The following is a 14,391-nucleotide window of genomic DNA, read 5'->3' as shown; positions in this document are numbered from 1 at the left end:
AAAACCACTTGGCTAAACATCAATTAACTGATTTTTTTTGGCCACTTGGAGGCAGCAGAAACAAGCATCACAGACAGACAAGCTGTACTAGGACCTTCTAAGTTGATGCAACATGCTAGCTGTTTGAAATCATGTTTCTGGCACCCTGACAAAAGTCCAAAATTCACTTTCCTTTAACCATAGCTCCTATCAACTCCTCAGAGAAGAATCTGACTTTTTACCTGCTAAATATTCCACTATGTTCACAAGTAAGTCACTCACTTCGTCACCCATTTAGTGCTGCACAGGTAGTGTACAGTCCATTTGTCAGACCTTTTTCTGCCCGCTGCTTCTGGAAACAACACTGATGAGAGTGGTAGAGTGAACCAAAACAGTGAAGTTATTGAGCCAGGAAACCACCGGTGTTAGTTGTTCCCTATAGTCATTCAAAACCACAGCTGGCAGACCTGCTGTCTCTAAAGGAATACTTCACTGACCCAAATGACTATTTGTGTATCAAATATTCACCTGTTATGTATGCCTGTGGTGAACAAAAACAAAAAAAAAAAAAAATTGAGCGAATCCTTGATTAATAAGTGACTGTGTTTAACAACAGCAAAACTATATCAAAGCATTCTTATGATCAGTACTTCCCAAACAGACAGGACTTTTGAACAGGGGCCTGAACTGAAAGTGAAACGTCATCTATGCTCTCTTCAAAGCCAGACTACAAACAAAAACAGCAATTTTACCTTGGTGAACAAGGGAGCTGCTGCCTAGATTGGTATTTTTGTTTGTTATTGTGTGACTTTGGTGAATCTGAACTAAACCTTTAAACCACTAAAGGTAGCGCAGTAACACAAACAGGTTAGGTGATGGAGGCAGTGGTAGACCAGCAGCTCCTGTGTAACAGGAGTCAGGTAACATTATTGTTTTTGTCAATAGAGTCTGGCTTAGAAGAGAGATGAGTTTCCCTTTCAGTCCCTGTTGGAAAGGGCTGACCGCAAGGTAATGCAATGTGTTTGGGAAGTGCTGAGCATATGACTGTATAAATGAGGCCTGGATCATACTACATGGATTGTGTCAGAATTTGCAAGCAGATGTTTTGATGTAGTTTTGCTGTTGTTAGACGTGGCCCCCTTTTGCTTCAATTGATCAAGAATTTTCTCCATTTTTCAATTCTTCGCTCTCTGGAGGCATGCGAGAAAGGCAAAGTTTTATTTGTGAATTCAGCGTAACAGGGGTCGAGTAATTGAAATACAAACGGTCATCTGTGTGGTGAATTATTCCTTTAACCCACCAACGCCAGCTTGTCTTGGCTATAAATAAATAGTTACAGTAGCTGTGGGACCTTGATGTATGCCTCCCAAAATGATTGACAGGCAGAAGACTAACAATGAAGCTGTCAGCTGTGCAAATGTCACTTCATCACTCAAAGTATTTTTCAAATTGTGCTGTCTTTTGGTGCATGGTTTATTAATCATACCAGCCTTGCTGCTAAACCATGGTTGTCCCTAGATTAGCTGATGGGTCTAATGTGGATAAGCCACTAGCTCAGTGGTCGGCTTAGATTTGATTCCAAACAATCACTACACCAGCAGTGTTCAGTGATTAGCACCTTCAGCCACAGAGCAGCATAATTTCACATTTTAAGCATTAGAGTCGTATTAAGAGCCTCTATGAAGACTGATCAAATAAGATCTAATACCTGAGAAACGATTAATTATAAAGCTATTAATGGAGACATTACAAATGTTGTGGTAACGGGATGGATATTTCTTTAATTGCACGATTGATGAAGGTTGCTTGCCAGTACAGACACCCACACTACATTTATCCATGTGGTAACCCTACTGACTATGTAAGAGCATACAACATGACACCCTAGCACATTTAGCCAATTGGATGGCATGGATCTAGAGAAGGCAATATTGGTCTGAAAGTCCACCATTTTAGTGGTTAATATTTGAGTTTTCCTCCAACGGCGTCCTGAGGTTGACATATTTGGCATTTAGCGACGTGCCTTGATAACTATGGTATGGATTGCTATGAAATTTTGCACAGACATGCATGCTCCCATTAAATTGTAACACATTTTGTTCTCTGATAATACAGATAAGGTCAAAATTCACATTTGTCCAGAACTTTGGTTTACTTGCGATAGTACTGACACTCCCATCAGCATCAGCTGCACTGTTTAATCAAGCTCATACAAAAACTGAGAACACTCAACTAAAAATGATGATATGGTAAACATTTTACTATCTTAACATTAGCATTAGCATTATGAACATGTTAGCATGCTGGTGTTAGCTTCTAGTACCTTCTAGTAAAAAATGCTAATGGTCGTATAATGTGAAATTAAAAAAACTGATGCAATCAGTTAGATTAGACTGTAGTCCAAAGACTGTGTAAAAATAATGAATGTAGCCACCGTGACATCACCCACTGGTTTGTGGACCCCCGTTTTGAAGCCTTGAGTCTGGCATTTTAGTCATCACCATCTTAGACAGCTTCAAGTGGTCATTAGAGGAATTGCAGTTTTTAGTACTTCGGCGTTGGCTTCAATTTTCAGCCCCAGATGTTTTCACTTGTCATTAACCCAGGTTTTAAATAAAACTTCATTAATCAAACCATGGGTGTTACAATTCTAAACCTAAAACCAATATAAATCAACATTTGGTTCCAAATTTTTTTTATGTCATTACTGTCCTGATGATATTACTCTACATTATGTTTAGGCCTTGGGCCATGCTACTGAGAATCAGAATCAGTTTCATTGGCCTTTCAAGAAATTTGACTCTGATTTTTTTCTTTGCCCTCAGTATACTTATGTTCCACCATTTACCTTGCTGATAATAAACGCACAGGCTATGCAAATTAGGAGATGAAAATAAGCATATGTTAACATACCTATCTTCACATAACACATGGGCTCTGCATCTTAAAGCAATACAGAATTTTATTCATTTCAAGAAAGTAATATTTACTTATTAATATACAAATTTATGCAACAAGGTATGCAAGGTAGGAGCAGGTCATTTATAGGGAGAACCTGTGGTGTACATTTCAAATGTGTGTCACTGGCCGTGAATTACTGTGTAGAGTACAGGCATAAAAGTAGCCTTCATCTCAACCCCCCCCGAACAATGCAATGCACAGCCAGAGCTTCCAAAGATTTAACCATCACAGAGATCCAACTCACATTGTACATTGAGCTGGATGGAGGAGTTGGTCATCCCCACCACGTTCTCCGCAATGCAGGTCAGCTGGAAGTTGTTGTCATCTCGGCTGATGTTGAAAAGAGTCAGGTTGATAGAGTGGATGTTCGGCCAGTATACATTGGACTATGGAGAGAGAATGAGAGAGACAGACAGAGAAGAGAGAGGCACTCATGTGAAAGATATATAGCATATGCAATGTAATTACTAAATTAAAATAAAATTGAGTTATTGATTGATTAAATAATAGAGAATAAAGTGAAGAAGTACCCTCTACCAGTGGGACTTAATCAATACAGTGTTCTAGTCTGATTTTATAAATGGAGGCCTTAAACTGCAGCAATCATGTAAAGTGTAAATGTATATTTTAAATTTTGGCACTAATGTGACTGATTCACAGCTTTTCACCTTTAAGTAGCCAAAAACAATGCTTATACTTCCCTCCTTGTCTTCAGTTGGCCAGGTTCCCCAACACCTCACTCATCCTGATGAGCTACAGTATCAGTCTACCCTTAAACATCAAGCCCGAGGCTGAGGTGACTTTCATCTGTAAAGTCACCTCGAGCATTAAAGACACAGATGACAAATACAGCCACACGGCATTTTCAGACACCGCTGTTCTCCTCTCCTTGCTGTTTATCTCTGCTGTTGTTATTGCTGTGACGTCCCTAGGGCCTGGGTTAGCTGGCTCACTGTGGGTTCAAGCCAGGACTCTCAGTCTCTCAAAACTAGCTCCTTTTGCACGGGGTAGATCATCATGGTAAGTAATGCTGCACATCTAATTTAAGAGGCACAGAGCAGGTTAATCCAAGGCCCTATTCTTCACATGGGAATAAGTGAGTAAATCTGACTTGACTGTTAATGATATGACACAAGCCTGGATTGTCAGTGCTTCAAAGCATAGTTAAAATCTGGAACCGTTGTCATGGCAACAAGTCAGGATTATGAGTTTTGTGAAGTAAATTAAGTCATTCTTAGATACAGTATGATATCATGTAATTGTGATTTAAGATGAGAACATGCATGCTATTTAGAAACAACTACAATCTGGTGGTGTATTTATCACAATAGTGTGAAAGCGAAATAATACACATGATGAAGTACACAATAAAATAAAAAATAAGTAAAATAACCCATCCAAATTCAGCCACCAGGTTGGCCATTAGTGGTGTGAAAACCTCACTAATAGTGTAAACATCATCATTCATACTGTAACCAGATTCTCTTACAATACCGGCTGACTGCATTAATACTGAGAATGTGGAAAAAGTGAGAACATTGTGGAGAACCATATACAACAAAACAACACCAATAACAATGCAGGAACACACATTAAGTAGAATCAATGTCCATGAGTCTACTCCCCCTGTGCATGAGCTTTCCCAGTAGGCCTACTGTACCTCATGTATGTGCAAAGACACGATCGGCACTCAGCCAATCACATGAGTGTTAATCTTGTCTTTGGCTCTACTCATGTTGCATTTATGTCAAAATGAGAGCATTATTTCATTCAAGATATGTTTATTCAAGGGTCACAAATCAATCCCCTATGTTAACAAAACTGGCTGGATGAGAAATGATAGATAAAAGAAGACATACAGTATAGAGACATAGTCATTAGTTTTCAGAATAAGTTTTTAGAAAGAAAACATACATCAAGCTTGTATAAAATACACTAGATTGTTAAAGATTAAACCAGTTGTTCCCAATGATTTTGACCCATGAAAAAAACCTGGGGCCTTTTCATGTTTCTGATGTCTTTAAGTTCCAAACAGATGATTTTCCTCTAAACTTCTCAGATGGTTTCATTTAAATAACTTCAAAACCAAGAGAGGTCAAATTATCCAATATTTTACGAAAAAGCAGAGATCAGAGGATAAGTCAGAAATATGAACTACTTCCCTTTCCTATTAATCATCTCATCACCTCTATGATTTATCTTGTGACCCTTTGCAGGGGCCCAGTCCACTGGAGTAGATTACCCAACACAGTAGTTAAAACGTGTACCACCTCAACCACTGATGAGAGTAAAAGGCTGCTTACACATTGTTGCATCAGTATTAACTATCTAATGATGTCAAATAAAATAATAATTCAGTCATAGGGGCTGTCCTGGCTTCACAATGGTGGAAAGAACTCCATATTGATATCAGGACAGCAGAAACTCTCCATATCTTGTGTCACAGACTAAGATATCACATCTTGATCATTAAAAAAAATAAATAAATAAAAAATTCTGTCACCAATTATCTCTAAATGCAGCACTTTAAGTAGATTAGCATATTTGACAAGGTTGATGTACTTACAGGATTCTTGCACTTTTCAAGGTTGAATCCACTTATTGCACTTACTATGGATAAAAGTATCCTAATCCTACAGGGAGTACTACAATAATACCGCTAGTACTTCTTCTTCTTAATACTTATAGGGATACTGAATTTCAACCATCTTTGTAACATAACTAGAATTCCCACCCTGCAGTTGCATGCCTTCATGCACCAATTAAGTTTCTCTTACAGTTTACATCCATGTCTGTGAAAACATGGATGCTTCACACCCATTGTCCCCCCGGTAGCACAGAAGATCTATACAATCTGAACGGTTTCAAAGTGGGCATCCAAGATGAGCGTCACTAATTAAGTATCTGAACAATTATTTCTGCTTCTGTTCCTGCTGTGTCATACATAGCATACAAATTCTTGAGTTATGGTCAAAAATAATTTGTGAGGTTGTGACCTTGACCTTTAAACTTTAACCATCAAAGTCTGATCAGTTTATTCTTCAGTCCAAATGGACGTTTGTGACAAATTTAAAGAAATTGCCTTAAGGTGCTCATGAGATTCATGAGTTCATGAGAATGAGACAGATGCAACGTCACCCTGACCTTGACCTTTGACCACCAAAATTCAATCAGTTCATTGTTGAGTCCAAGTAAATGTTTGTACCAAATTTGAAGAAATTCCCTCAAAGTGTTCTTGAGATATCATGTTCACAAGAATGAGACAGATGTGGTCAAACGGACTTGACCTTTGACCTATGCCTACCAAAATCTAATCAGTTCATCCTTGAGTCCAAGTGAATGTTGGTGCCAAATTCAAAGCAATTACCTCAAGGCATTCTTGAGATATCATGTTCATGAGAATGAGGCAGACAAGGTCACAGTAACCTTGACCTTTGACTTATGACTACCAAAATTGTTGAGTCCAAATGGAAATTTGTGCAAAGTTTGAAATTCCTTCAAGCTGTTCTTGAGATATTGCATTCACGAGAATGAGATGAATGTAACGTCACCCTAACCTTGACCTTTGACCACCAAAATTCAATCAGTTAATTTTGAGTCCAAGTGAACGTTTGTACCAAATTTGAAGATATTCCCTCAAAGTGTTCTTGAGATATCATGTTCACAAGAATGAGACAGATGTGGTCACATGGACTTGACCTTTAACCCTTGACTACCAAAATCTGATCAGTTCATGCTCAAGTCAAAGTGAATGTTTGTGCCAAATTTGAAGAAATTCCCTCAAAGCGTTCTTGAGCTATCATGCACAAAAGAGTGAGACAGACAAGGTCACAGTGACTTTGACCTTTGACCTATGACCACCGTTATCTAATCACTTCATTGTTGAGTCCAAGTGGACATTTGGGCCAAATTTGAAAAAAATCTCTGACCGCATTCTTGAGATATCGTGCTCACAAGAATGGGATGGGCGGACAGATGGACGGACTGACGGACAACCTGAAAACATAATGCTGGCCATGGCTATCACCAGTGCGGAGACATAAAAATGTTGGTAGTATGTGTAAATGAACTATGGTCAACTTCAATCCTACCAGCATCCTGATCTCCCTGCCCATCTCTCAGCTTGAATTCGGGTTTGCGTTACCACTAGGGCTTTTCCTTTACCTATCGACTGCATTTCTACATTTTCATATGCCTGCCACCATGGACACAAAGAGTATAGAAGCAGACTAGGAGAGAGGTCTGCCCCACCCATCCCCCACCACCTCTCTCCCACAATTAAGACCAAACTGTCAAACTAGGCAGCCCTGATCAACTCTAAACCAAGATTGTGTCACTGTTGTGCCTATTTCTGGCCTAAAATGTCTTCAGAAACATATTTTAGTGCACTGTTTAGCTGTATTACAAGAATTTGTGAACAGGAAGTGGGTGCCATACTGCTTCCTGTATTATAAAAATAAAGGCTGAGAGTACTAAGATCAAATGATAAAACTAGTCAATGCTGATCAAATATAAACCAAGATTCTGTTCCTGTGTTGCCTGTTTCTCTCCAAAGAGGTTTTCAGAAACATTTTTTTGTTCACTCTAACTATAATTCAAGATAATTTGTTACCAGCCGGCCGCCATATTGCTTCCTGCGTCTATCTAGCTGTAGCGTGTATTGGTCCGATGCAGCACAGTGCACAGCCCTTTTCCTCTGTCTCCTCTGGTCGTGTAGCACCAATTTCAAAAGTATTTGTGTCTTTTTACTGCATAACAGCCTAGTTTTATGAAAAGAACATCTTTCCTGCTGTGAAATGCTTCTTTAGATTTTCTTTTAACACTGTTGTCCTGCTTCTTTCGCTTAAATGACGGATCTGAGTATTTCTCCCACTATGGTGACAACAACACGTTAGCCTGGATGAAGGTAACATGTAATTCAAAAGAAGCAATGTGAGCCCTGTGAAGCGTGTCTTTCCATCACCAGTGTTTGACTTAGTGACATCAAGTGACTCAAAGGGCACTAATGGTCCATAAAAAGAAAAATATATGTTACATAACCCGTTTCGGTATTTTGGCATCATTTTCAATAATTGCCATTCTGCCATTCTTTCTGTGTCATTTTGTGGCTGCAAAACTATAAAAGCATCCTGATAACAGTGAATCTACAGCTGTGTGTGTGTGTGTGTGTGTGTGTGTGTATGTGTGTGTGTGTGTGTGTGTGTGTGTGTGTGTGCCTTACCAGGTGTGTGTTGATGGAGTGCAGGCCGCTGACAGTCCAGTCCACTTCAGGCAGCGGTGATCCAGATCCATTGCAGCTCACAGTCACATTGTCGCCCTCCATCACCAACACACTGCTGTGGCTCACACTGATCTCTGGTAAGTCTGACAACACACACACACACACACACACACACACACACACACACACATATATATATGAATACACACACACACAGTGTATGCTCATGATAACACACACCTGTCACTGCCTGCGTCTACATATTTTCACATCAAATCAATTAATCACTTTTCATTAATGTAACACAATTAGTACAAAGGAGGCAACAGGACACATACACACACACACACATTAGATGTCACAGGGATGAGTCACCACCAGGAGATAATACTGCAGAGTCTCCAGCCTCTGTCAGAATCAACGCACAGCTCCTCACATCAGATTCACCCTCTGAACTCTGTCACACCTCCTCCCCTTCTCGCCTCCACTCGTCTCCCTGCTCCTTTTCTCTTTTCTCTATTTCACCTTTAACCCTTTCCCTCCTTCTCCTGCTTTTCCTGTCTCCTTCCGTCAGCTCGTCTCCTCTCCACACGACGATTTTTTTCTTCGTTCCACCCCCTCCCTCCCTCTCCCCTCTGCTGCCTCCCCTTCCTTTCTCTTTTCCTCTGTTTTTAAATGCACATCACAACCTCCCTCCTCCTCCTCCTCCTCCCCTCCTCCTGCTCTTACCACAGTTGTGGATGTACATGTTGTGCAGTCGGATCTTGGAGGCTCCGTTCCTGCAGTACAGCTGCTGTGTATGGAGCCCGGCCTCTCCTCTCTGCTGCCACAGCTGGATCCAGCGAATGTCACAACCACATTCAAACACAACGCCGTCCAGGCGCCTGGAAACACAATGAAATAAAAACACAATCAACAATGACAATGTAACCACGGGGGATGCAATGCAAAGCCGCTTTCTGTTTATGTCACAGAAATACCTGCAGCCATGTTGCGTGATTTATATTGATCAACACTGAGAGCTGCTGACAAAACATGGGCCCTTATAGCTCATTGGCTATATTGCATAATTTAAAAAAAGGGGTTTTGCATGAAGTGGTAGAGGGTCTGGATGAAGAGAGAGTTGCTCTAAAGTGTCTGATGAAAAAAATTTGAAAGCTGTTGACAAAAATCTGAAAAGCTCTCTTGGCTGTTTTGCATTTGTGAGATGGTCCCACTGCTGTTGAGTTACCGAGATGCCAGGCTGCAGTATTAGATCATGAGGTAAAAATAACACCTGTGGAATATGAGTCAAGCTTGTTTCCGCACTGAGCAACAAATATGGTGAAAGTTATTGAGAATGAATCTCACTAAATGTCTGAATATCGAATTTTAAACTATCCAGTGTACACTCTAAGGTTTTAGGCTATTTGTTCACATTTTGGCAAACTGACATCATGGAATGTCATGCTGCTATGGCTACAAGCAGTTCCTGTTTGCATTGTGTAATCAGTGGGATTTATGTGAAAAAAAATATCTGAGCCAAGATCTTTTTTTAAATAATGGCCATGAGAAAAAGTTGTGTTGCATGTGGTTAATTGCGTACCCCTTCACATACCTACCAACCACCAAACAACAACAACAAACACTTTCCACACTGGTAACCCCAGAAAACACAAATATTGGAATCAGTATAACAACAAGCTGCATTCAGTTCATATCCTCAGCAACATAAATATTACTATAGCAGTGAGACAGCAGTCTACAACTGAAGGCAGTATACCTCCTCAACAACAGCACCAGTAATATTAAAGGGTGGGATATGGGGTATTTAGACTGACAAAAAGGGGAGATTTCTTTAAAATCTTATCCAGTTGTCCAGGAAAAATACAAACTGAAGAGCTGAATTTGTGGTGTGTGTGCTTGTATGTCTGTGTCTTTAAGTAATGTTGAATATCATATGGCCTGAATCATAGATACCACATCCATTTCTAATTAATGCTATGACTCAACAGTCATAGCTGTAAGCTTGAAATGTTGTTATAGCTGTAAAACAACTTGTTTTTTTTTTCTAATTATTTTTCATGCAGCCCAATCAGAAGAAGAAAATGTTAGCATTGTACATTTCTGCAAACCAAACAGCGAGTGGAGAGGATGGTGGATGACCTGAGGCCAAGACCGACCACTGTTTGAGACCATTTTAGCGACCTACTGCTGCATTTCCAACAGCAATTGTGCATTTTCTTTCAAATAAACACAAGAAATTTGTGCTCTAGATAAAGGATCAGCGCTCAGTGAATAACCTCCTAAGCCCTATGATAAGCTATTATGGCAACTCTTAACTATACAGACCAATGAGCAGTGATAACTAACACGTCTTTGGAGTCATCAGGTGGGAACCTCCTTTCACCAGTGTTTTGTCTAGTTGGTCCCACGACACCTCCAGGAAGCTAGACAGTGATCTCTGGCGTCCCAGAGACACTCCCCTAATGCCAGGTCTCACTGCTCCCCACACCGACCCAACAACCTCCTTTGCCTTACACTACACATGGCTTTTTCAGCTCAAACAGCACTGCCACCTTCAACAAACCCAGGCTCCATTTATGCGAGCTCCAGGTAGCTACCGTGCCGATACTATATAATATAATAATAACATATCAAAACATGATGTTTTCCCAACCACAACCACGTATTTCTGCCCCTAAGCATAACCACACATTAACCTCAGTGGTGTTGAAATGTGAGAAAAGTAAAGTTTTAACATATTTGCTACATAATAGCATACAAAACTCAGATAACTGCTGTTTGCAGAAATGTACAACTCCAACATTTATCCTGGCAACTGAATTTTCTCATGATAAAATGGCAGCCTACTGTTCAGCTGTGTGGCAAAATTTACTATTATGTGTGAACACAGCTGAGTACAAAAACAGAAACTATGCAGGCAGATAAACTGTGGCGTTCAACAGGTAAAGCATCACGTACATATATAGCCCTAAGGTCATAACCAGTAATTCCTCTCTTATTCTTCAAACTATCAACATACCATCCCCATGGATGTATTAGACATTTCCTTTTCTGCCTCTCCACAGTGGTGTGGTTTGGTTAGGTGGAGTGAAAACACAAAGTCAGTCCAATGACACTATCAGGCGGACTCCATGCATTAATAACCTCAGGTCACCACTGTAAAGATGGTCATGCATGCTCTTGTAACCACTCGGACGTATTAAAACTGATAAAGTCAAGAGGATATGTTGGCGACCAGAGGGTCTGATGACTCTGTGTAGTTGGCAGTGTGTTTTTCCAGTTCAGAAATGGTGTACTTTTAAGAGGTTGCTTTACTGGCACATATGATGAGGAAAAACATCAGAATATCTGAGTGGAAAGCATTTTGTTTACTTATCTGCAGTTCTGTGTTTAAACTCCATTACTGGGGGAAAGAATTACGTAGTCCTGGTAAGTTTCCATTTTAAAGTCGCACAGAAACTTGAGTCTGCTGCTTCCATCAAGCTGTGTACACACTTAACCCTCTCTATTAGCAACAGCAAGAGAGAAAGCAAGAGCAATCTCCAGCTGCATGAAGAGCAACATTAGAGACAACAATGTCTGGCTAATTAGCAACATTCTTCATGATACCAACAATACAATACAATATCAATACAATTAACAGTGATGATGGAGTGACTGCTCATTCATAAGCTCACGTGACATCCACCGCTGATATATGACTATGCTATATAAGGTTTCAAAATATTTGGACTTATTCAAATCAATGGATTAGATGAACAACAATGCTGGCCTGCAGCACGGCATTCAAATGTGAGAAGGTCAAAGGTCAAAGCAGTGTTCAGGCTATCAGTCTCAGGCTATATTAGCGGCAGGCAGGTATCATTAGACTCCTCTGTGCATACATTTCACTCTCACAGCAGTGTGCAGCGTGAGAGTCCACATTATTCTACATCGTATGCCACCTCTGCATTTTGCATATGTCCAAATTGGAGGCTGTGATTGGCCAATTTTGTCAAGATGAATGCCTGTCCAAACGTCCTTGACAGAGGTCAATAAGATATTGCAGAAATCATGAATAATGCATGTGCTACATCCACCATGCTATATAAAGTAATGAGAATAGATTTCCGCAGGTGGATCTCGCTTATTATCAGGTGCTCACTGGATCAGATACTGTAGTTAGAGCAAAGCCTTTTCATATTCACTATATGGCAGCGTACTGATTGAGCTAACAAGGAACACCATATCCATCCATCCTTTTCTCCTTGGTTCCAGAGACAGTATTAATGTTATTAATGATTATTAGTAGGTTTTCTGTACAGGTGCACTCAGATTGGAGTCAGTGTTGGAATTTTACCTTTAGACTTATCATCAAAGTCAAAATCTAGAACTCAAATAAATTGCTATTTTATATTTTTTCAGTGTAATTACAAGAGAAAATAACAAAACAAAAAAACAGATAAAATCTAAAAGTGAAAAAAATTAATTGTGTCTTCAATTGCAGCAATTTGTGTTTTCTATAATATGCAAAACAATATTTTTTTCTTTCCCTATGAATGTTTCTACTTAAATAGGAAAAAAAAACTTGATGGTACTTTTGAATGGAAGAAATTTAACTTACAACAATTGCAGCTAAATGTTTTCTTCAGACGGGATCACAAACCATTTACAAAAGTACTTTGTCTGGTATTATCTCAGGCAGAATGTAGACAGCTCTTACTAAAATAACTGTCTCTGTACTTTGTCTCAATTTTCACTATAAGTAGTAGGGCTGGGACGATATGCATATCTCCCAAATTAATTCTCTGACAATTCTTGGGTGCCGATTCGATATGCATTGTGATTTTTATTGCAATTTGATATTGGAGTTCATGGCAATTTTTGTTTAGTGGAAGTAAAATCATACACTTCTAGAGACAAACATCAGTTTTTCTGATTTATATTTTAGCAGCATCATATACTGCATGCATAAATGGTAAATGAAAAAGAAAAAAACAGTTTTTATGATATTATTTTTAAGTTTTATTCCAGTGAAGAACTTTGTGACTTTACTTAATGAAACGTAAATAAACTTTACTTACTTACTTACTAAAATATATGTTACGATCTACAACAGAATGCATAAGAAATACTTTTTATAGTAAACTGCGACATGTCTGTGCTCATCAAGCTTGCTGTGTTTCCCATACATTGATTTTTTTGAGGCGGCTGCATCGCTGACCGCTACTTATTGATTGATGGGTAAAATTGTATTCCTTTGTAGAGCTGCGCTTTTCCTCTGTTTATCAGACTGCACATGAGAATAGAATTAGCTAGCTCATTTACCCCGCGGTCTCTCCGCCTGTCTACACCAGTAAAAGAGTATTTGCCATGATGAGAGTGGGCAGAAGCTCCAAGGATACACTCAGTGGCGGCTGTAGCGACTCAAATTCAGCCAGCACAAACCCCAGCTCCGGGACAACGCTGGGATTCACAGATGGCTGGGTCTAACCTGTGTAACAACAGCAACACAAAGTTTGCTGATCCAGTGGAGAGTGTGTGCTGGGTTGGCTGAATTGACCTATGGCTAAGCCCCGCCCTGAAACACAATGAGCCAATCATAGTGCGTATAGCCATTCCCATACACTCGGACATTCTCTGCCTGGACGTTCATTGAAATGCATTACAGAAAGTCAGTTTTGTTCGGTTTTATGAGCTTTTTCTGAGATTTGAAGTTTAAAAATGGTCAAACAGTGTGAATAGGGTACATGCAACTCCGACACGAGGTGTATTTTTTACCCTTTCCTAAATCACATCTCAACTGAGTGTCTCCTTTGAATAAAGTTGTGCGGTAACGTTAGGCCACAACATCAACTCAACGTGAATAAGATTAACAATGATGTCTACATCTGTTTTAAGGTAAGTCAACATTGTGTTTGAGGCAACACATTGTCACTTTGCTGGAAAGAAATATAAAGTTATCTTTAACATCTCTAGCTAACGTTAGCTAAAGTTAGCCTAACGTTAGCTCCTAGCTGCGTTGTTCATCATGTCACCTTGTTTGCTGGGAGTTCATTAGCCTGTTTTGTTCTAGTTTTTGTACTTTGGTGATCGTACATCATTGTTAGCTGTTGTCCATAGGGCTCTAGTTAAGCTAATGTTAACTTCTGGAGCTTAGCTTCATTAACGTATCTGTAATCGCAGAGATAACAAAGGTTGGCAAACGTTATGCTAACTGAATGATTCAGTGTAAATACTGTAGC

At 39.6% G+C, this 14,391-nt stretch overlaps 2 protein-coding genes across 6 annotated transcripts in view; one reads left to right on the top strand and one right to left on the bottom strand.

Moving 5' to 3' along the window:
- LOC126393013 (uncharacterized) overlaps positions 1–14,391 on the top strand; it is a 299,507-nt gene that overhangs the window by 18,687 nt on the left and 266,429 nt on the right. The gene's annotated exons all lie outside the window — the stretch shown is intronic.
- Positions 1–14,391, bottom strand: part of ntrk3b (neurotrophic tyrosine kinase, receptor, type 3b) — a 256,863-nt gene that overhangs the window by 126,212 nt on the left and 116,260 nt on the right. For all 5 annotated transcript variants that reach the window (XM_050048751.1, XM_050048777.1, XM_050048759.1 and 2 more), the window contains exons 5-7: positions 8,891–9,045; positions 8,162–8,304; positions 3,185–3,326 (exon numbers count right to left, since the gene is read on the bottom strand). In XM_050048751.1, the coding sequence (XP_049904708.1) occupies positions 3,185–3,326; positions 8,162–8,304; positions 8,891–9,045 (440 nt within the window). The remainder of the gene's footprint in view (positions 1–3,184; positions 3,327–8,161; positions 8,305–8,890; positions 9,046–14,391) is intronic.

This window comes from Epinephelus moara, chromosome 1 (assembly GCF_006386435.1).
Source record: "Epinephelus moara isolate mb chromosome 1, YSFRI_EMoa_1.0, whole genome shotgun sequence".
NCBI classification, from domain to species: Eukaryota; Metazoa; Chordata; class Actinopteri; order Perciformes; family Serranidae; genus Epinephelus; species Epinephelus moara.
This window is presented reverse-complemented; position numbering and strand designations above follow the sequence as displayed.